This window comes from Crinia signifera, chromosome 1 (genome assembly GCF_055691185.1).
Source record: "Crinia signifera chromosome 1, ASM5569118v1, whole genome shotgun sequence".
Classification (NCBI taxonomy): domain Eukaryota; kingdom Metazoa; phylum Chordata; class Amphibia; order Anura; family Myobatrachidae; genus Crinia; species Crinia signifera.
Window position 1 is genome coordinate 408,504,035 of NC_139217.1, and position 23,746 is coordinate 408,527,780.

At 42.4% G+C, this 23,746-nt stretch overlaps 1 protein-coding gene across 1 annotated transcript in view; it reads right to left on the minus strand.

Moving 5' to 3' along the window:
• The window catches only part of LNPEP (leucyl and cystinyl aminopeptidase), a 93,012-nt gene that overhangs the window by 21,568 nt on the left and 47,698 nt on the right, over nt 1-23,746 (minus strand). The window contains exons 7-14 of the mRNA XM_083151744.1: nt 21,883-21,996; nt 16,489-16,620; nt 13,212-13,343; nt 11,524-11,684; nt 9,287-9,375; nt 7,910-8,093; nt 3,088-3,244; nt 872-1,047 (exon numbers count right to left, since the gene is read on the minus strand). Coding sequence (XP_083007870.1) covers nt 872-1,047; nt 3,088-3,244; nt 7,910-8,093; nt 9,287-9,375; nt 11,524-11,684; nt 13,212-13,343; nt 16,489-16,620; nt 21,883-21,996 — 1,145 coding nt within the window. The remainder of the gene's footprint in view (nt 1-871; nt 1,048-3,087; nt 3,245-7,909; nt 8,094-9,286; nt 9,376-11,523; nt 11,685-13,211; nt 13,344-16,488; nt 16,621-21,882; nt 21,997-23,746) is intronic.

The following is a 23,746-nucleotide window of genomic DNA, read 5'->3' on the forward strand; positions in this document are numbered from 1 at the left end:
TAGGAAACAATGTTAAATGGGCCACAGAGGCCAAATAGGCACCCTGAAGTGTATAATGGCCACCCGAATTGTTAACGCCACCCCACGATCAACGTCAACCCGAATCGTGGCGAGCGCAGCGAGCCCGCGGTACGCGTCCTACGACCTTTTCATACCCCCACTATCCACGTCGGCGTGGAGTTGAGAATAGAAAGTGTGGCGAGCGCAGCGAGCCCGAAGCGTGGCGAGCGCAGCGAGCCCCGCGAGGGGACGCGGATACCTTCACAGGTATCCGCGTCCCCTCGCGGGCTTCACAGCTGTCCGCGTGCGCTCGCCACGCTTCGGGCTCGGTGGCTCGCTGCGCTCGCCACACTTTCTATTCTCAACTCCACGCCGACGTGGATAGTGGGGGTATGAAAAGGTCGTAGGATGCGTACCGCCGCCCCTCGCGGGCTCGCTGCGCTCGCCACGCATCGGGATGACGTTGATCGTGGGGTGGCGTTAACAATTCGGGTGGCCATTATACACTTCAGGGTGCCTATTTGGCCTCTGTGGCCCATTTAACATTGTTTCCTATGGAAAAATCGGGTCAATTGAGGCATTGAACAGGAAAATTGGGTCAATTGAGACATTTAACATTGTTCCCTATGGGAAATCTCGGGCATCTCGTCGGTTGATCGCACCCGATTTTTTAGTGCATTCAATGCCCGAGATTTTTTACTGAAGATGCCCACGATCAAAATCGTGGGCGCCCTTCTAAGTAAAGAGTACCAAACTACAACTTGTATATATTGTTATAACAGTCATTATACTAATCCCTCTTCTGTATACATCACTTAATTACAGTTTTGCCTAGCTTCTTAGACTTCATACTGGCAGAAGCAAACCTTACATTGTTCCATTCTTCCATTTAACGAACAGGTCATTGGCGGTATTAACGCAATTTTCATTTTCATTTGAACAAGCTAATTCCAGAAGTATTGATCTTAGTTGTTGCTCAGCCAATGTTCCTTCATCACTCCAGCTCTGCGCACTAACAAGCGTTGTTAGCAGATCCAAAAGACGACCCTACAATAAAGTGACACTGGTTACAGCTAAGGTACTGAAAAACCAAACGGCGCTAAGGGATGGGAATTTTTCAGATGCCCAGAAGGGTTGTGCTATAGTATATTAGATCTACACGGTCTAAGTAGGCCGTCAATAGGTCGACATTCATTAATTTGACAGGTACAAAAGGTCGCCATAATAAGTCATTATTTGATTAAATATATTTTTGTTTTTTATGAAAACATATTTATACACCCAGACAAAGGGTTTCTCTAGACCACAAAAGTTAGCATTGTTAAATACACAATATGAGACTTGGGGGGATATTCAATCTCCTGCTGCCATTCCTGATGGGGGGAATGGCGGCAGGGCCCTATTCAATGCTGTCTTCCTCGACAGCATTGAACAGAGGAACTCAGCAGAACGAGCCCGACTTCAGAAAGTCGGGCTCGTTCTGCCAAGAACGGCCGGGAATTGACAAGCTCCCGGCCGTAGCTCGCCGATTCCCGGCCACGCCCCCTTCTTGGCGCTCGGCAGGTGGGACATTGTATCCCGTCTGCGAAATGAGCGTTGAGCGGGCTGAATACATATATAAATAAATAAAAGAAAGGGTTTTACTCAACAATGTGAGTTTATGAGTAAATTCGCTTGAAAAACAAACAAATCATGTACTTACACAGAATAATGAAATGAGGGCCTGATTCTGGGATGGATGCAATGAACATGACTGCTGCAACGGGACGCAGCATCGGATTACCATCACGATGCTTGGCGTTCTCAGCCATCCGAGTAAGCAGAACAGTACCTGTGCTTGCGGGATGCGGTCATTCGTCAGACTGCATTTAGGTCTACAGTCATTAGGTCGACCCCACTAGGTCGACTGGCAGGAAGGTCGACCTGACTTAAGGTCGACATGGGCCAAGGTCGACATGACTTAAGGTCGAATTTGCATAAAGGTCGACATGAGGAAGGTCGACTGGTCATAAGGTCGACATGGGTTTTTCACTGTTTTTTGAGCCGACATGTGCCGACAGGCGGTATTTCATGCCCTACCATCCACTAGGGCGTGGTGGGAGAATAAAATAGTGTGCCGAGCGCAGCGAGGCACCGTGCCCGAAGCATTGCGAGCGAAGCGAGCAATGCGAGGGTCCGATTCTCATTGCCAACTGTGTCCATGTCGACTGTGTTGACATTCGGATCAAAAAACAGTGAAAAACCCATGTCGACCTTATGACCAGTCGACCTTCCTCATGTCGACCTTTATACAAATTCGACCTTAAGTCATGTCGACCTTGGCCCATGTCGACCTTAAGTCAGGTCGACCTTCCTGCCAGTCGACCTAGTGGGGTCGACCTAATGACTGTAGACCTAAATGCAGTCTGACGAATGATCCCATTCCGTGCTTGCTCGGACTCACAAGCATCAGTGATGTCAATAATTCATTGAGTTTAGGTTAACTCTGAATCAGGCCCTGAAAGCATAAATAACTAAAAAGAGGACACGGAGAGTGAGATGTACTAAGCTTGAAAAGTGATAAAATGGGAGGTAATAAACAATCAGCTCCTAAATGCCCTGTCACAGGCTGTGCTTGAAAAATGATAGGTAGGAGCTGATTGGTTGAAGGTTTATCACTCACCCTTTTATCACTTTTCAAGGCTTAGTACATCTCACCCGGTGTCTTTTTTTGAGTGATAAAGTTTATAGTCTTTTGGGGGAATCGACCAAGATGGGAGTTCTACAGTATTTCACATGGGATGTTGCTATGGGCAACCAATCTACTTCTTATTTATGTTGCACCCTCTAGAAGATTATAGACAGGATCTGATTGGCTGCCCATAGCACCATACCATGTAAAATAGAACTCCATCGAGTTTTACTTTTGTCATCACTAAAATATTAAGTCTGTCACATATCGGATGACGGTTCTATTTGCCACAAGTACAGGCCTCTAGAATCACTACCCAAATTGGCCATACATAAATGTATTTGGTTCAGCTTAAAATTCCTACAATTTTCTCACTGTAAATAAGAAAAAAAACATACTGTAAGGAACAGACGCACCTTTAAATGCGATGCCAGATCAGTGTAGCCATGTTTAGCTAAGAGACCGTGGATGTGGTGGATCTGCCTAACTGCCTGCTCGATGGGGGCAGTGTCCGTTTCATTCACAAGATAGGCAATGAGGTCCATCGCCTTTGTCAGAGGGACCTTCCCTACACTGGCAAACCGGAAAGGAGAGTTATTCAATGAGCATGCTGGAACTCACATCATATCATCACAGCTGAAGCAAAAGCATTTAATTAATAAATGTGGTTGATGGTGTTTGTGTAGTCCTACAGTACACAGCTAATATCTGCTACTACAGGGGTTCTCAAACTCGGTCCTCAGGACCCCACTCAGTTCACATTTTCCAGGTCATCCGGCAGGTGCACAGGTGCAGTCATTGCTCATTGACACATTTTAAAAGATCCACAGGTGAAACTAATTATTTCACTTGTGATTCTGTGAGGAGACCTGCAAAACATGCACTGTGTGGGGTCCCAAGGACTGAGTTTGAGAACCAGTAGGTGTCATAGAGGTGTCATTATTTATGCATCATCACTTTAGTACTAGTTATACTACTGGGGCCCTCTAGGGCATCATGAGCACCATCCAATGTATTTACAATACTTCTCACAAAGGGCCAGATGCACTTAGCTTCAAAAGTGATAAAATGGGCAGAAAAACCATCTTTCAAGGCTGGATAGACCCCACCCCTCCACAATTTCCCTTATTCCTAACCAAATGTCACTACCTATTTAGGATGGATTGGGTGGATGCAATTGTTGATAGAGGTAAACGTGTGGAAAAAGTCCTTCTATTATGGGACTCTTAAAATCAACTACAGTACATGGTATCTTACTAGGATAGCTGCTCGAGAACCTCCTGTCCCCCTGGACTGAATGTTTCCTTGCATCAACCACTAACATACCCTCCAACATGACCCATTCCCTTAGGTACAAAATGCTGTTCCTGGACTTCCCTGCCAGTGGCAATTGGAGAGGTGGGGCTGCAGCACAGTCCAATATTCAAAAAGGGGAGCCACACCTAATGCCACTCCAAACATCACTGTCCTGGACGCACTGGCAGTTGATGTGACCCCCCTCTTTGAATTTTGAACTGTGCTGGAGTCAAACCTCTGTAACTGCCACTGGCAGGGAAGTCCAGAAACAGAGCATTTTGTACATAATGCTACCTTAATACAAAGTATTGAAGAAAAAACAGAGGCCCTTTGGGTGACCATAGAAACAGGGGAGAAGGCGATTCTTCGTATAGGGGTGATCTACAGACCACCAGGTCAGGAAGAGGAACTAGACAAGAGCCTATTGCAGGACATCAATAAAATGGCATTAAAAGGAGAGGTGATAATCATGGGAGACTTTAATCTACCTGATGTAAACTGGGAGCTGCCTGTTGCAAGTTCCACCAGAAGTAGGGACATGCTGAATTCCTTGCAAGGAGCATCCCTCCAGCAATTGGTGAGGGAGCCCACTCGTAAGGACGCAATATTAGACTTAATACTTACAAATGGTGACAGAATATCTGACATAAATGTGGGTGAAAATCTGGGATCCAGTGACCATCAAGCAGTATGGTTCAAAATAAAGACAGAGACTGACTCATCGCACACAAAAACAAAGGTGTTAGATTTTAGGAAGGCTGATTTTGTAGAGATGGGAAACTCTGTAAGGGATTCTTTGGCAGAGTGGAAGAACTTGCTAGGAGTGCAGGATAAGTGGGAAAAAGTGCAATTCTAAAAGCAACAGAACTTTGTGTCAAAAGAGTTAGGAAAAACACAAGAAAAAGAAAGCCATTGTGGTTTGCAAAAGAAGTAGCAAGTATTGTGAAAGCAAAAAAGTTGGCCTTTAAGAAATTTAAGCAGACGCAGAAGAATGAGGACAAAGAGGTGTATCTTGTTAGACAGAAGGAGGCTAAGAAGGTAATCAGATGTGCAAAAGCACAGGCTGAAGAGAAAATGGCCCAGTCAGTGGGTAAAGGGGGGAAAACTTTTTTAGGTATATAAGTGAAAGGAGAAAAACAAAAAGTGGAATAATTAGACTGAAGACAGAGAGTGGAAGTTTTCTTGAGGGGGACAACGTAATAGCAGATAATATTAATAATGATTTCTGCTCAGTATTCACTGCTGAAAGAGAGGGGAAGGGGCCACAGTTAAGTTGCAAGTATAGTCAGAAAACTGAGGGAGAGACAAGTACATTTACAGAGGAGAAAGTCCTCACAGAACTCTTAAAACTGAAAGTGGATAAATCAATGGGGCCAGATGGGATACATCCAAGGATACTAAAAGAGCTTAAAGGGGAGCTGGTAAAACCAATAACAGAATTATTCAACCAGTCACTAGCTACTGGAGTAATCCCAGAGGACTGGAAAACAGCGAATGTAGTCCCACTGCACAAAAGTGGAAGCAAGGAAGAGGTAAGCAACTATCGACCAGTGAGCCTTACATCAGTAGTAGGGAAATTGATGGAAACACTCTTAAAACAAAGAGTTGTAGAATATCTCAAAACCAGCAATCTACAGGATCCAAAACAGCATGGGTTTACTGGGGGAAGATAATGTCAAACAAATCTTATTGACTTTTTTGACTGGGTGACTAAAGTAATAGATCAGGGTGGGGCTGTAGATGTAGCTTATCTAGACTTTAGTAAAGCTTTTGACACTGTCCCACATCGCAGACTGTTAAATAAACTTGAAAGCTTGGGATTGGATTCTAAGATAGTTGAATGGATAAGAGCGTGGTTGCAGGACAGAAAACAGAGAGTTGTAGTAAACGGAGTACAGTCAAAGGAGGGAAAGGTTACAAGTGGAGTACCCCAGGGATCTGTACTTGGACCGGTGCTTTTTAATATCTTTATTGGTGATATTGCAAATGGAATTGAGGGTAAAATGTGCCTTTTTGCAGATGACACAAAGGTATGCAACAGGGTAGACACACTAGGAGGGGTAAAACAAATGATTGAGGATCTAGGCAGATTAGAGAAATGGTCAAGAGAATGGCAACTACAGTTTAATGCCAAAAAATGCAAAATCATGCACTTGGGTCTCAGAAATCCAAAGATTCAATATAGTATAAATGGCACTATAATGGAAACTACTGAGGAAGAGAGGGATCTAGGTGTCACTATTTCAGGGGACTTAAAAGCAGGTAGGCAATGTAACAAAGCAATGAAGAAGGCAAGTCAGATGCTTGGTTGCATTGGGAGAGGTATCAGCAGTAGAAAGAAAGAAGTAATAATGCCACTGTATAGGTCATTGGTACGACCTCACCTAGAGTATTGTGTTCAGTTCTGAAGGCCATATCTCCAGAAGGATATAAATACATTAGAGACTGTACAAAGAAGAGCAACTAAAATGGTGCATGGCCTACATCACAAAACGTACCAGGAAAGACTAAAAGATCTTAATATGTATACTTTAGAGCAGAGAAGGGAAAGGGGGGACATGATAGAAACTTTCAAATATATCAAGGGCTTTAACAAGGTACAGGTGGGAGACATTCTTCACAGGAAGAGGAGCAACAGAACACGAGGACATGCACTGAAACTAGAGGGAGGAAGATTCAGGGGAAATGCGAGGAAGAATTTTTTCACAGAAAGAGTAGTAGATAAGTGGAATAGCCTCCCAACAGAGGTGGTAGACGCAAATACAGTAGTACAACTTAAACATGCTTGGGATAAGCATATTGATATCCTTACAAAAAAATAAGGATCAAATATGGTTTGAGGTAACATGTTTAAAAAAGGGGGCAGACTAGATGGGCCAAGTGGTTCTTATCTGCCGTCAAATTCTATGTTTCTATGGGTCATGTTGGAGGGTATGCACTAATCTTTACTCAATGCTATTCTTGTGATATGTACGATTGGACTCAACTTTTAATGGACTATGTACTACAATGATATGCTCATGTAACCTTTGTACATTATACACTCTCGAATATATTTGACAATGTTTGATATAAAGTAAGCAATGTCTCAATAAAAAAGTTTATTGAAAAAAAAAAAAAGTGATAAAATGGATAGTGAAAAACAGCTAGCCAATCACATCCTACCTGTCATTTTTCAAACACAGTCTGTGACAATGCAGGTAGGAGCTGATTGGCTAGCTGTTTATCACTCTCCATTTAATCACTTTTGAAGCTTAGTGTACAGTATTCAAATGTAAACTCAGATAGGTCAATGGCTTCCAGTAAATGGATTGGCTGAATAATTTGGCACTGGAAAGGCGCAAACACAGTGGGCCGGATGTAAATAATTCTGAGTCCGGCTGGCATTCCGCATGGCTGTAGAACTCGGACTTCATTACATCCTTCCCAGTATTTGCTGTATTGCGGACTTTTAACAATGATGGTCTATATTCTGTACTGTTCGTGTTGCAATTATATCCATTAACAATGTTTAAAATGGATATAATGACAATATTTTGACTGCCCTATGGGACAGGGTAGGTTCCCAAGAAGCAGTAAGTGATGTGAATCTGAATCTCGGTCCAGATGTGTACACAGCAAAACCGCAAGATGCAGAGATTATTCACTTAGTAATGTCAATAAATCAGCTGCATGCTGAAACATCCAGAGCAAGTCTGAGGTCAGCGAATATTTCCTGTCCAGTATGAAATACAAACAACATTCCAATAAGCAATGAAACATATTGCTGGCAGTGAGGAGAGAGCAGAAACTACATGAACAGACAGGCAATAAATCATTCCTTATCTTAAAGTGAAACATACATATATATTACATAAAAACTGCCTGCGTTACAGTGACACAAATGAATGGAAGAAAAGTGAAAATGAAGACAAATGAAAATAATAATTTTACAAAATGTACCCAGAAAGCACAAATATGTCATGGATGAGGCTCGCTCGGTCACTGGCAGCTAGCACAGAGTGATCATTCCGGAGCTGATTAATAAGCGTGTCCCAGCCGTCAGTACCATAATCCACCATATAGTATCCGGTCATCTTTACATTAAACTTTATCCATGATGTCTCACTTGGGAGCACAAATGAATCTACAGAGAACACATAAAGAAGATGGTTTCTGAGGGTATATAACAGCGCACCACAAAAGCCATCACATTTCAGATCTTACAGTTACCACTAGGTGGAAACATTGAGAGCAAAAAAACCCCGGATGTTTTCTGTAAAAAAAAAAAAAACATGGGTGTTTGCTATTTTTCCCGATGTTTCTTCAAAGTTGTTTTTTCAAGCTATCCGATTAGATCGCGCAGAAAAATTAATACATACAAATTCATCGAAATCTGGTGAAACACAAACTTGGATAAGCCGCAGCATGCACCAGGGCTAACACATGGCAAAGTAATTGGGTTGGGATTATATCCTGGCAGTCAGCTTGTCAATAGTCATGAAACCGTCGGATTTTGTTAAGTAGGGTAACCCTAATCCTAACCCACGCCTTCTGCAGCCTAACCCTAACTATCCACTCCAACAGCCTCTAATACTCCCCCTAGTGCTTAACCCTAATCCCTATACTTACCGCCGGCATGCTGAGTACCGGGATATTGACTGAATCCCATATAGCACAGATCTGTCCTTTGAAATAAATGTATAACTGTGTTGGCAGTTTAAATCCTATTTAGATCTTATTTTATCCCCTATACACTCAGTTTGTCACATTTATCAGCAGATTTGGGGTGTAAAAACCAATCACTGAAAAGACAGTTTGTTAAAAGACCTTTCTACTACAATGCTCACAAATGTGATACTGTGCGATTGGACAACTGGAAGCTTATTTATGTGCAGACACGGTTTACATTTTCATGGTTAGAGTCATTTATTAGTACAAGCCATGAGTTGCTCAGAAAGAGGGTGTGACATTCATGGCTAACAATGTAGGCATTTATATCCTTCTCTATAAATTCAGATGAGACTGTGGGGTAATTCAGGGAGCAGCGGATGGCAGCAGATTACAGAGAGAGCGGCTGGCGGGTACTAATAAGCTCTTTTGTCCTTCATTGGGTGACCTTTAGAAAATACCCCTCAGTGTGCTTCAGTATCTAAAACTTGCAAAAACCACATAATTGGTGATAAATAGGAATAATAGAATAATAACAGAAATAGGATAAAAATGGAAATACTATAATAATAATAATAATAATAATAATAATCAGTTACTTGTATTATTACTGTGCATTGCAAAAAAAAAAAATGATGACAGTACTACAGTAACTAATGCATTACTTACCCTGTGTCTTGTTGAGTAAGAAGACTGAGTCACATGAGGGAGCACTGCAAGGTCCAAAGGTATAAGACAGAGGCAAATTCCACACCGTGCTAAAAAATACCCACAACATTATTAGTATGGATTACACCTAAATATCAAACATCAAGGGATAGTTGGGAGTCTGAGTATGTCATTATCCGAGAGTGCCATCAATCTTCTGGGGTCTACACATTGCATATACAGAGAGGCACCCGGAGCTTTTGGTCGTTTGGAGAGACTGCCGATATTTCTGGACTATCTATCTATCTATCTATCTATCTATCTATCTATCTATCTATCTATCTATCTATCTATCTATCTATCTATCTATCTATCCATCCATCCAGATGCACTATGCTTCATAAATTGATACAGTGGTGAGAGAAACAACCAGCCAATCAGCTCCTACCTGTCATCTTTCGATCCCAGACTGTAACATGGCAGGTAGAAACTGATTGGCTGGTAGTTTATCAGTCTCCACTTTATTAGTTTTTGAAGCTTAGTGCCCCTGGCCCATAGTTGGTACAAATACCAAATCCACTGTATTCCATACATTCTAAGCCAGAACAGGAATGCATGCTTCGTTATGGTTTGTAAGTGGGAGACAGTCATTGCTTCTAAGTACATTTACATACCATGTGATGGAGTACCCACTGATATGTTCTGTACATTCCCATAATTCACTGCTCTTTGGCATTGATCAATACTAACAAGTTTAGAATTGTATCATATCTATTCCACAATTAGCATGTCTATTACGATATTAGTATGCTACTGTACAGTATATGGGGTAGGGATAGAGTGTGTGGGCTTGTGTATTGGGACACACACACACACACAAGACACCATCAAGTTCATGCAATGAAAAGTCGGTGAGCAACATAGAACATTAATTGGAGATTTGGGAATGATACTGTAACCTGGTGTGAAGAGTGTAATGGTGTGTACACACCGTGAGATTCAAGCTAATGGCCAATTTTGGCTATATGCACCTCAGATTTACGTGATCTAGCAATCTGGCCCTAAGCCAAATACATTCTACAGATGACATAGTCAAGATAGACTTGCCTGATAGTTAAGGTGTGTACACACTTACAATTTAGACTGTATATACACAATTTAGACTATATAGTGCAGATCTGCACTATATAGTCTATGCAGCCAAGACTTTCTGGCTGCGATATCGGGATCGCAAGGGTTAAAACCCATGCGATCTGCATGCAATCCAGATGAGATTTTGACTATATAGTCAAAATCTCATGCACATTGTACAAGTGTGTACACACCATTAGCCATGTGATACTGACACCGTGGGCCGCGCATCAGGATCACATGTGGCTGAACACGGTGCGATTTTGTCTAACTTGCTGCTCGATTTTGACTATATAGTCAAACCGATCGGCAAAATTGATCCATGTGTACACAGCTTAAATGTTATAATTGAATTGGTTGATCATGGATGATATCAGGGGTGACTGCGATATAGATTTTCATATACTGCAGGCAGCCATAGAGGTACAAGTGGTATTATGAACTTGGTGCTTGCAATAAGTCAATTGGAGATTGTGCACCAGCAGCTCCTGGATTGGCTGCCAGTCCATGCACTCCGATTGGCTTGAGGCTGACTCCAAATCTGAAATGCTGCTGGCACTGTGCCTCTTCGGCTGCCTGCTCTGGGCAATTTCCCTGTGCTGCTGCCGCGGTCCTGGCACACAGTGGTCAAGTCTAGGGACCCAACTTATGTCCTGCCGCATGGTAAACAAAAGGGTTAGTGGGCTCCGCCCATTCTAGTGATCCCAGGTTCTAAAATTACTGATGGCAGCCCTGAAGGCAAGTACACATAAATGGATTTTTAATAAGTAGCAAGAACAATAAATGTCTCAATTTATCCCCAACCAAGGACCAGCTACTGTGATCCTTGCCAAAAGAAAGTTTAACTTTTCCAAGCACTGTAACGTGCAAACTTTTCTTAATAAATGCCATACCCTGACCCATGTACATTGTATTGCGTCTCTGGGCTTGAAGTGTCTATCGGCCCAGTATTTCGCATAAAAACACCTGTAGGCACTTTGCCATCCCGACACAAAAGCACGCAGCTCCACATCCTTCCCCCCAAGCACGCACCAATGTATTTTTATGGAAAGATTGGCAGATATATATCTAATACTAAAACAAGGAAAACTTGAAAATTTCCATTAGCACACACCAAAACAACCCACCTGGAGTTCACATTTGCACTGCCTAGATTTATAGTCCGTAGGAATCGTTGCTGACTAACCGTCACCTCCTTTCCTTTCTTTACAACAGTTACCAGAGGATATCCAGCCTGCTGAGTCCAGGACTTCATCATGTTTTTCACATCTGGAGCGGATTTGGTGACCTAGAGTGAAATGTTGGTCTACCGTCATAAATGACAACATGTACAGTAAATATGATTGCTCGGTTAGAAATGACTGGCCCAAAGGACATCACCTCTAATTATCTCTGTACTTCTTTATAGTATCTGACAAAACGAGAAGAATGCTTTTCGGAGATCTCTTGGAATAATATGTTTATTGTTAGAAATAATTCTGTAAACTGTCCGTGAACCCTTTTAATCAACTTATTTCCTGAATTCTGCGCTGCTCATGAATAACATAACAAAAAAAAAGAAATTAAATCGATGTACACGATAATTAAGTGCACAGAGCGACGGTCAGGTTCTCTTTCTGTACAGTGCCTCACACATTAGGACTTCTATACATACATCATATGGAATACTTTCCTTAATCACATTACACAGTCAGAACCTCAGCACTGTAATAGTACAAGCAAGCAGGGAGTTGGGATTAATTACATGCGCTAATGCTGGGTCTAAAGTTCTATTTGCTTAAGGAGATTGATAACCAAGTCAGTACAGTGGAGGATTTTTAATTTTGGAGTGCGAGGAAACCTAAATTGCATATTACGATAGAAGGTTGGGAAGATCATGTATGTACATTTAGCATGTTAGAAATGCATTGAAATCAGTATTCAGATTGTGTAATACTAAGGAACTAAAACTCTCCTGCAAGATGTAATCTTCGATTAAGTGCATCCTTAGCGCTACGAAGGCCAGCTTCAGGATGGAAGAGGAAATTACTTTAAGAAAGATAACATGGATTTCAGAATCGTGCTACTCCCAGTTGTAGGGGGGTATTCAATCTGCTGCCGCTATTTCCGATGTGGGAAATAGCGGCAGCTCCCTATTCAATGCTGTCATTAACGACAGCATTGATGCGGGATCACGGCAGAACGGGCCCGACTTCAGAAGCTGTCAGCCGTTCTGCCGATAACGGCCGTGGATTGTCGTTATCCGGGCCGCAGATCGACAATCCACGGCTGTTTTCGCGGCCACGCTCCCTTTGCATCGAGCGGCAGGCGGGACATTGAATCCCGCCTGTCGTTCTGCGGTCGATCTGACCACAAACGGGCCTGGATCACGGCTGTCAGCGGGGATCGACAGCCGTGATCCCAGATTGAATACCCCCAGTAATTTCTCCCCAAAAAATGTGTTATTTTAAGTGTACACATACAAGTTTGTAGACCCTAAAATGTATTGCGTATTGGAGCATATTTATTACTGAGCAGCAAGAAGTTGCAGTCCCTGTATTTTATCTGTTGTATAATGTTGCATGATGTACAGAGGTTTTCATATAATAAAATCTGTCCTCAGGAGTTTCCATTTGACCACTTTAAACGTTTTGGGGAGCCCCTACCCCTATCCCAGACTCTGGTCCTGCAAGCTTTAACACATGTGCTCTCCTACAGAAATGTGGGTATTCTATTTGGATGCAGACTTAAATAAAAACAAGAAAACAGGATGTACAGAAATCACACACTTGAGGCCATAAAACTAAAAATGCTACTAGTAGAAAGATGTATATACCAGATTCATACTGTCCCACAATCCATCGCTTTTTGTTGATCCATACTGATGATCTTGCAAATACTTTGCGATACAGTTATGGAAGACTTCTTCTGTGAGATACTCTTTCAGCATTAGTAGAATAGAAGCACCCTACAAAATAGAGAACATGAAGCGTATACAGCCATATACCAATCTATGCACAATAAAATGACTTGTATTTAATCCATTGCACAATGCAGGCTGCAGACTTTCCCAATCATGTAATTAAAATGCTCCTTTATTTATAACATACTGTTTTGTCACACAGCAGCACCTCTGTATTAGATTTTAAGAAAGGACGCTACATGACTCAAAATATAAATTTAATTTGGAAAATAGTTGATTCTGATCCATAGAGTGAAGTTTACATAGCGTCTATGGAAATTTGGATTATGAATGCAACCAGAAGACCCAAGAACACAGTTCTGCTCAAATGATCAGTGGTGTAACATGGTGAGTGCAAGGGGTGCAATGCATATTGGACCTGAAGGCTTAAGGGGCCAGTCTTGTTATCCCACCACACCTGTTCCCAGCTTCAGAGTAGGAATAAGGGCCAGATGTAGTAAGATTCAAAAATTGACAAAATGGAGAGTGATAAACAATCAGCTCCTAACTGCAATGTTAGAGGCTGGGTTTGCAAAATGACAGGTAGGAGCCTATTGGCTGGTTGCTTATAACTCTCCATTTTGAAACTTTAGGTCATAAGGTGCATGTCTCTCAGTCCGCTCTCCCAGACCACCCCCAAATACAGGGTTGTGTACCTGGGAATCTTCAATACACCAATACAAACAAAACCAGCAAGCAGGCGAAGGTAATTCTCCATATAAAAGTGCACAGCCTCTACTACCTCTGTTGGACCCCCTACCCTCACATCCGCGTGCAGTTTTCTCTGCATTCCCCATCCTGGCATGCATCCTCTTTCATTCATTTTATTTGCCCCCTCGTCCATTCTTCAAAGCATTGACAGAATGAGAAGGTGACGTGCAGCATTTATGTCCCTCTTGGATTACTGTTGACAAGGAAATCTTTATGTATTCCAAATGTTATTCTGTTGGTTTAAGTAAGTAAAGTTGGTATACTGCTATACTGGCACTAAAGATATAAAGCACAAACGGTCTTCCTTGAAATGTGCGCTGAGTTGCTCTAAGTTTTCTTTTATTGGCTAGTAAATCTGGGTTTATAAGAAAACAACAAAAAGCAAAATGTTATTATCTGCCATAAAGATGTAATAAAAAGCATGGATGAAATGAAAGGCCGTGGAATTGATGTTGTTGTACATACTGTATGCTGTCTTTTGGCAGCCAAGGAATGCTCTGCACTGTATACTGTTCATTGGGATGCTCTATATATTGTATGGCAGTTACTAGGTCTTTGGGATGCTTTGTGTATAGTATGACAATCATTCAATCAATGACATTGAGTTGGGTCGTTCGCAAACTAAGCGGGTCTTTTGGATGGATCCCATAAAAGCCTGAGGGAGCCGCTGATCCCAAAAAGGTGAACAGTCGTTCTTTTACTTTCAGTTTCGTTATTAATTACAATGCATTTGCCTGAGCTCAGCACTGCCACCTGTGGCAGCTGAGATGTACTAACTCTGGAGACTGAGTACAGTGCTGCGACTGCAAGTGAAAGAAAGAATAACAAGGCTGCTGCTGCTAGGGATGGCCATCGGTGCAGACGCCATTGATGGTTGCCATCGATGGCGATTCTGCACCCAGCCATCGATCAGTGTTTTATTCGGTCATGTATGTTCTTATTTGTTCAGCTCATGGTTTACAAAAAAAAAAAATGGCAATAAATGATTGTAAAACAAATTATGCTTCGTTATTATCAAATTAAACCTTCTTTCAAAGCGAACGGACGACTCGTGCAAAAGTTCCAAATCTTTTCACGGACTGGTCTGCTGGATCCCAGCTCTCGTTAGTGACCCGTTTTGCCCATCTCTAATTTGTATTGTATTTGGGTATACTGTATGTTAAATTCATACTGTTGTATAGACCCAGAGTGACTTTCCTCGTAACAGTCTCCACTCAATGCATACTGTGATAGGAATACAGGGGTCTTGCTCATTCAGGGCCATCTTGACGGCATTGTGGGCCCCAGACAAAGCAATGCACTGGGGCCCTACTAAAGTTATAAAAATCATAACTTCCTGCAGTGTCTCTCCACCTGTTATCACCCATCCAGCAACAAGCATTAGCTTACAGCCAGTAACGGTGTGGCTGCAGGCCGGTAGAGAATGTTTCTCAGCATCTCCGACTTTGTGTAATTCATAATCAAAGCAGCCGGGCAGCAAGCTCTACTAGCCTCACAGGAAACACCAGAGGCACCAGCAAACCCTTGCTCGTAAGTTGCTAGAATTGTGCTCAGTAAGCCCATGCGTTAAGGAGGCCCTGTGCTCATTGGCCCAGCCCATCATGGCAGGGTACAGACCAAGGGGTGTCATACCACAACTTCCCCCTTTCTCGGTGATCTGACAATGATGATTGGTGTAAACTTTACATCCAACTGTGAAACTAGATACAATAGGAGGCGTTTCCGGTACTGCAAAGTTGTGGTCATGGTAAAAGATGATTTTTTAAGATGGACCACTATGTACAGTATGTGTTTTGGTGGGGCTCCTTCAAAATTGTGCTAAGGGGTCACAAAGTACTATTACACCCCTGCATACATTGGTGACTATTACGGTTTATTATTATAAAAAATAAATTGTTCCAAAAAAGGTTATGAAAATAAATCGTACACACATTATATACAGCTTTACACAATAATTGCGGTGTATAAAATGCACATACATTATATTCAGCCACGGTTAACAATTAAAAAGAAGACAATCAGCGAAAATGAATGTTTTATGTATCGTACTACGCAACAACTAAAAAATTGTTATGCTTTATAAAGACTGGACAGTGATTTGCTATTTTATGTGGCAAGAAGAATATTCTTGAGGACTTATAGAGGGAGAACCCCAGCAAATTACATATGACTATGTCAGTGCAGTCCTTTATGGACACATGAGTGTGTAAAATCATAAATAAAAAAAAAGACCACATTATAATCTTAAACACCGTTTCTTTTTTTTTTTTTGCACAGCAGAGCATTCAAGTAAGCAAAGTTTTAGGTTATTTAAATAAGAAATCATTCCAACAGGAAAGCATAAGAGAGCAGTTTTGCACAGAATAACTGTACCCTGCTGCCACCTCCTGGAACATTTTGAACATTAAATTCAGACAAATGTCAAAGCACAAGTGAATACCTTAATGTAGGAAAGGTCGTCAAATATTTCCTCTATCTGCTCTGGAGACTGCACATCAGTAGATATAGGGTGAGAGGTCTGTAGGGAATCTGTTTCCATGGCGTCAAAACGTGCTTTCAGGAAGTTATTGTTCTAGGATTAAACAACAGTTGTTTAGAAATTAAGTTACATAAGGCTTCAAATAAATAAACGGATTTAAAATGACAGAAATTCTTGTGGGAATCCTTTGTCTCAAAAATACCCCGGGAAAAGCGATCTGCTTACTACAAAAATTTGAATACATTTAAGTGATACTAAATGAAATTATTTTATTTTACTAAAATAATTTATAACAAAAGGTTTGCATTTAGCCAGTTGTAAGAGTGATAGAAAAAAACTGGATAATACTCCAAGTATAATTCAAAAGGCAAGAGTACTAGACTAAGGAAAGCATATAACTATTATCCTTTATTATATGGCACAAGGGTCCATCCTTAACTGTATGAACTCAAAAAACAGACATATAGTACAAAACATAGTAGAACAAGGACAAGCTTTATAAAGATTGCTGCATCAGAAGTCATAATGCCCAAATCAGCAGTGCTTGGGTGACATTGTTGGCAGTGAGAAGATGAGGGTAAGTCAGGCAAGGAAACATAAAGAGAGCCAAAGGAAGGCCTTAGTACGTGCTGAATTCATGTCACTACACGAAACTCATAGACAAACTATGCCAGTCAGCTCTTAACCAGAGAAGTGGGCACATGCATATGCCCTCTCTCATTCAGACCCTTTCATTAGCTTAAGGCAGGGGTAGCCAACTCCAGTCCTCGAGAGCTACTAACAGTTCACGTTTTCCAGACAGCCCAGCTGCTGCACAGGTGCACTCATTACTCACAGACACATTTTAAAAGATCCACAGGTGGAGCCAATTACTACACTTGTGATTCTGTGAGGAGATCTGGAAAACGTTAACTTTGGGTAGCTCTCGAGGACTGGAGTTGGCTCCCCCAGGCCTAAAGTTCCCGGTGGGCAGGTGCAGATGGAATGCCTATTGCTCCTGGTGGAGAAAGTGTATGTGTGTACATTGTCACCCACCAGTAATATTGCAGTCACTGGTGGGTGGCACTACTGTAATGGGATACGGTCACTAGGTCGACCCTATGAAGCTCGACAGGCCTTTGGTTGACATGGTGAAGAGCGACAGAGTCGTAAGGTTTACAATGAAAAGGTCGACATTAGTTTTTCACATTTTTTTAGCCGACCTGTGCCGCCAGACGGCATTTCATACCCTAGCATTCACTACGGCGTGGTGGGATAATACAATAGTATTCTGAGTGCAGCAAGGCACCGTGCCCGAAGCATGGGGAGCACAGCTAATCATGCGGGGGACTCGGTACACTTAGACGGTGTCCATGTTGAGACAAAAAAGTGAAAAACTCATGTCCACCTATGTCTTTCGACTTCCCTATTGTCGACTGAATGCTTGTGTTGACCTAAGCCCTGTCGACCTTCACGGAGTTGACCCTATGATCCCTGCCCACTGTACTTATCCACCAGAGTTTTGCTTAGTGCTTTCACTGCCATTGTTGCCGCTGGAGACAGAGCCAGGATAGTTGTGCCCCATGATTGCCTGCAGCTGCTGCCAACAAGGGGGCGGCGAGAGAACCATAGTAGAACAGTGGTGACTGCTATTTTCCTCACTGGATCCAGTAGCTGGAATCCGGTAGATCTAATCTGACCTTGGTGTGACTCCTCAGTAGTACTATGTAAATCTCCCACAGCAGCAATCACACATTTGTTCGCAGTGTATAATTTGCAGCGAGGATTATCAGGGAGATGGGGCACCGAGCTGATGCAGCCAACTCTAACAGCTGATCGCAGTCAGTCTGTAATGTTTTACGGTCACACATGAGCCTATTCCTGCATTCCGCAGGCATATTTATAACACAGGAACTCTGGCTAAGTAATATTTTGGAAGAACGTGTGAAAGCCTCCCTATGATCGGATGAAACCACTCTTCTACAGCCAGGATTTCCATGAAACCTGCACTAAGTGACTCATTGTTTCCTGCTTTTCTGAACTGTAAAGAACAGCTCTCACACCTTGTACTCTGTAACCGCAATGCTCTCTCTCTGCTACATTAGTGGTTAGGGGTTAATATCTTTGGAAAACGGAGGCCAATAAGACTCCTAATGAGATGCATTTGCCATATTTACACATCTCGCTGCCTGTTCAAAAGTGTCTACTTAATAGCGGAGAATAGCTTTTATCTCATGTTCTCCTTCTGCAAAGACACTGACTGTGGAATAAACATGAGAGGCATTTAAGAGACTACAAACTCATCATATACAGAACCAATTAATTATTAAAGTGGAGAAATCTTCTGAAGTGGGGAACACTGCGTTCTGTTAACTAGTTTGAACCCCCCCACTTAAACAGCAGAGTTCCTGATGTGCCTGAGGACCATACATAACTTACTGAGACGTGGCATCGCCTGTAATCCACAGCTGTCATCATCTGCGGAGCAGAACGCACGCGGGTAGGCACGCAGCAATCAGAGCTAATTGTTTATTTATGCTGCAACATTAGCATAATTATAGGCTGGTGTGTAATTGCATTCTGCACCTGTATTTGTGTATGTGCACTCTATTAAAAGCAGCGCTAAATACTTGTTAGGCATGTTTATTATATATTTGTATTTTTACAACAACTACTGAATTGTACATCGCACTATAAATAACACGCATACTGTATAAGGACTGTGGCTACACCTGTGGGCACACCGGAGAGCGCGCCTAGAACCGGCATTAATACTCCCACTGCAAGCTGACTGCTCTGCACATGTTACATCAGTGCACATGGTTTTGTCCATTAGCAAACCAAATGTGAATCGCCCCCAAAGTGCATGCAATAGCAGGAACGGTCTCCATTTCTACCAAACACCGGTGACTCCCACCTACAAGGTGTCTCTTGTACTACTCCTCATAGAATAAAAGCAATCATTAGCATTACTACTCAAAATTACAATATATATTACAATTAAATCTCATATAAGAGGTTGTTAGCATAGATATGGGCCTGCAAAACCATTGTCAAGCACACCTCTGTTAGGCACATCCTTCGCACTCTGGGGTTCACACCTCGGGTGCAGGACACCCCCAATCCAGCCCAACCAAGCCCTGCTTTGTGCAGCTCAACCTACTAAATGCAGAAAATGGTTTCCCTTACACTCTATTTGGGGGACACTACCCACCACACTCATGTATTGTTCTGTGCTCACTTTCACTTGGAGCTTTATCCTATCAACAGGTTTGACCCATGAGAAATGTTCAGCAATTACTGTTTTATTGGAATTGTGAAGTGTTCTGTACACAGGGTTGCTGTGCTTACAGTGTATAACAGCAGGTAGATATTGCAAGAAGTGACAGCATTTATGCCAAAGAAAAAGATTTCTAAAGTCAAACTTGTCACCTGGTCAGTAAATAGGGTCAGGATTGTTCATGTAACTAATAAATAATACCAGAACAGATTATCAGTATGGTATGCTGGGCACAGTAAGGACCAGTTCTAGTGCTGAGGCAGACCTGGATACGGATTCACAAGCACCTGACCTATCTCTAACGGGTGCTCATAATATGGAAAAAGGGGGTTATTCAAATTTAGTCGGCATTCGCACGGGGGAAGATTTTTGCAGTCTGCGCATTTATTCGCATGTGCAGACGCTTGGTGCGAGCGGGGGACATGGGGCAGCGGCGGGGGGCAGAGCCCATGGGAACGCCCAGCGTTTTATGGGTGTTCCCATGCAAATGGCCTGGTGACACGGTTGCGGGAGGCGGGCAGCTGACATCAGCTGCGCGCCCACTTCCCGTACAGGGCGCTTGCAGAAGTAAGACACCAGAGAGGTATCTTACCTCTGCGAGTGCTGGAGAAATCATTCAATGGTCCCCTTTATGCTAAATATCCATTCACAGCTGTGCAAAATTGCCCAGTGTGTATGGACCTATAGTGTGAGTTGGTCACTGGTACAGATGTGTCCTCATTCATCTAGCCTCAATACACCACAGAGTGGGAGATATCTGGTGTGAGTGAGCGGACAGGTCCTTTGCAGTGCAAGGGGATGAGAGTGTGCTTTCTTGGTCTGCCCTGTGTTCCTGGACAACAATCAGAGCCAACCAGCTGAGAAAGGGAGGAGAGGGCACTTTCCCACACTCCCAAATGTTCTACTGTATACAAAGTAACATTTGCCTGCTGGCTTCCCGCAGAATCAGAGAGGGGTTGGGAGCAGACAGGTAGTAGTGTGGTCATCTTAGCATCATGGCATTTGTCACAGAGCGGAGCCGCGGCATGCAGCCGCAGGCTCAGTAAGAAGAGAAACTAATAGGAAATGAAGAGAAGAGCATTCCTAACGTAGGGACACTACAATGGGTAATGAAAACAGGAAATGTGTGTGTGTGTGTGTGTGTGTGGGGGGGGGCGCTGTCTGGTATGAAACAAACAAACAGGAGTGCGTACATTGGGCACAAGGTTCATTTACATTTATTTTTAGATCTTTAAACTATTGCGTTACATATGTGGATGTCACGTTGCAGCCTGTCACAGCAGAATAAAGTTTGAGAACACTGGTTTAGAACATACATCTCCTTCGCAGTACACAGTGTATAGCCAACAGCACCATCTTGTGGCAAATGATGCTAAATACAAATCACTAAAACATTGTAACCTATATATGAAAGGCTAACTACTACCTCTATATGAAAAGCTAACTACTACCTCTATGAGGTGAAGTACTGCCACTGACCACTAGAGGCCACTTGACTGATTTAATTACTCCTTTGTGTGCTAAAAGTTATCAACAGGAAGTGAGCAATTTTTGCAGGGGCATTGGTCTGTTTCAATCATGCTGGATTTGGAGAGGGAGCACGCATCTCATCGCATACCATCGCACCGGGAAAATCGGTGTGTGTATGGGCACCTTTACAAAGTATCTCATTCCAATTAAGGTCACTGAGGGGGTTGCCACCTTTTTTCTCTATGTGTAGTGTCATTGACCAATTGACCTGCAGGAGTGATTATAACCTATGAGATTAGAGTTTGTTGCATTGTGCTCTACCTAGCACAGAATCCCCTTCCCACAAAGAGTATACGGCTAAGAATATCATGGCAGTGGGGAACTACAAGGTATTGTGGAGGAGTCGTCACACCAAAGGCATGGGCTGGAGGACTATCTCTGTAATACTTTGGTGGTCTCTGTGGCCTCCTTAGCTGGTTTATAAGTAAAAGGTACCATAGTAATAATAATAATACAATCACGTATTTCCTCAGTAATGTAAATATGCTTCAAGATGGCATTAGGTCACCACAGAGTACAATAAGAAAGGCATGGAGACGGCCACTGCTAGAACAACATATACTTACAGCATTCAGGTCTTTAAATTTTGAGTCCAAGGCAAAATATTCCATGTAGGTGGCAAATCCTTCATTAAGCCATAGATCATTCCACCATTCCATGGTCACAAGATTCCCGAACCACTGCAAGACAAGGACATTATCTGGACATGACTTAATAGCGGACTGAATGAAAAGCAACGAACTGTGCCAAGTACAACTGTGATTGTTATACTAAGGCTGTATGGTCGTGGTTTTGCCCATAATGATATCAGAACACACTACTGAATTTGTTGTATTGTGAAATGGAGAGTAGTTTGATGTGGACCAGAGGATGGATTGCTGAATAGGTATCATTTCTGCATATTTGCAGATTACTGGTTTTATTCCCACTCAGTAAATCATGCACATTTAGGGAACCCCGCCCCTTTCTCTGCACCTATCAACCACAGCGTAAGGCAGCCATTTTAATTCTGAACTCCCTGCTGGTAGCCTTTCCTCCAGAGCAAAAAGAACCATTCTAGATGGTGTGGGAGATTGATCTGGATTCAAGTTTTGATGAGGAGGACTTGTTTTTTACATGACATTTTCATTTTATTTGAATTTGTATAACAAATGTGAGCAACGCTGACATTTTTAGAGGATATTTTGCACATCTCTCACAGAGATGTTGGCACTCAAAGGGTTAACACTATTTACCCATCGAAAACAGACCTCTGTTGGCATTCATGAGGACTAAAGGGTTCATACTTTTCATATTTGGTGAAAACGCTCAGTGATCTCAGAGATGGCGTTTTATCACCGACAGGAAGGTTGTTTGACAATCTCATAAAGACCGATTGCAGGTTTTGTTATATAAACAAATTCCAGACACTTCTGAGCCTTGTCGGAAATAAACCGGTTGTTCGCTACTGACAGGAGGTGGGCTGCTACACCTTCTATTGCTGCTCTTATAGAATATATCACTCCCCTCCTCCATGCTTAGATATAACATTTCTTGATATATGGACCCCTTAGTAGTCTCACTATACTAGATGCCTACTTACACTGGAATAAACAATATTCCAGTTATTATGCATTTTTTTAATGTTTGCTAATGGCTCAGAGGGCCTATTTGTTTATTTATTTAATTAATTGCTTCTCTCTAATGGTGTGTGAACACGGGGGCGATTTTTGCTAATATCGCGGGCAATATGGTCGCTGAGCGACCATATTGCCTGCGATGGGAGTGTGCACCGGTGATATATCGCCGGATGCGCGATCCCATTTTTTCCCCGTAGTGATCCCTGTTCGCAGGAGCTTGCTTCTGCGACCAGCTGATTTCCACTGCCAGGCTCCCCCCGGCAGTTTCTTTTTCATCAGCGACCATATCGCCCCGTGTGTACACAGCTTTAGAACTGAGACTTTAATGACCATGCGGCCTGGTGTTCCCCTTCCCAGTCTAGTTCTCCTCTTCTACTTTCTCAACTTTACTCTACAACCAGTCCCTAACTGTCATGTGACAGGTTGGGGTTGAAAAATTGCATTTTGCTGCTTGGTTATCACTCACAACTTTAACACTTTTTAAAGCTTTGTGCATCTGACCCTTTAGGTCATTATTGCTAGCTACATGTTGCATGTATCTTTTTTTTCGTTATGGCTATGTAATGTTTGTTGCTGTTACATGGTCTTTGAATGATCATATATTATTATCTTTATGTATTATCTACCTTTAGAAATTGAGATTACAAAAAAAAGTATGTAGAATTCTAGGCCTCGTAATTATGAAGGCCATAGTCCCTACTCATGGTCTATGTTATTCTGTGTCTGCTGTTCTGGTCAACAGAGGTGTAACTCGTAACTGATGGCAGAAATCCAAGGAACGGGCAAGTTGGAAAGGGAGCACAGCATAATA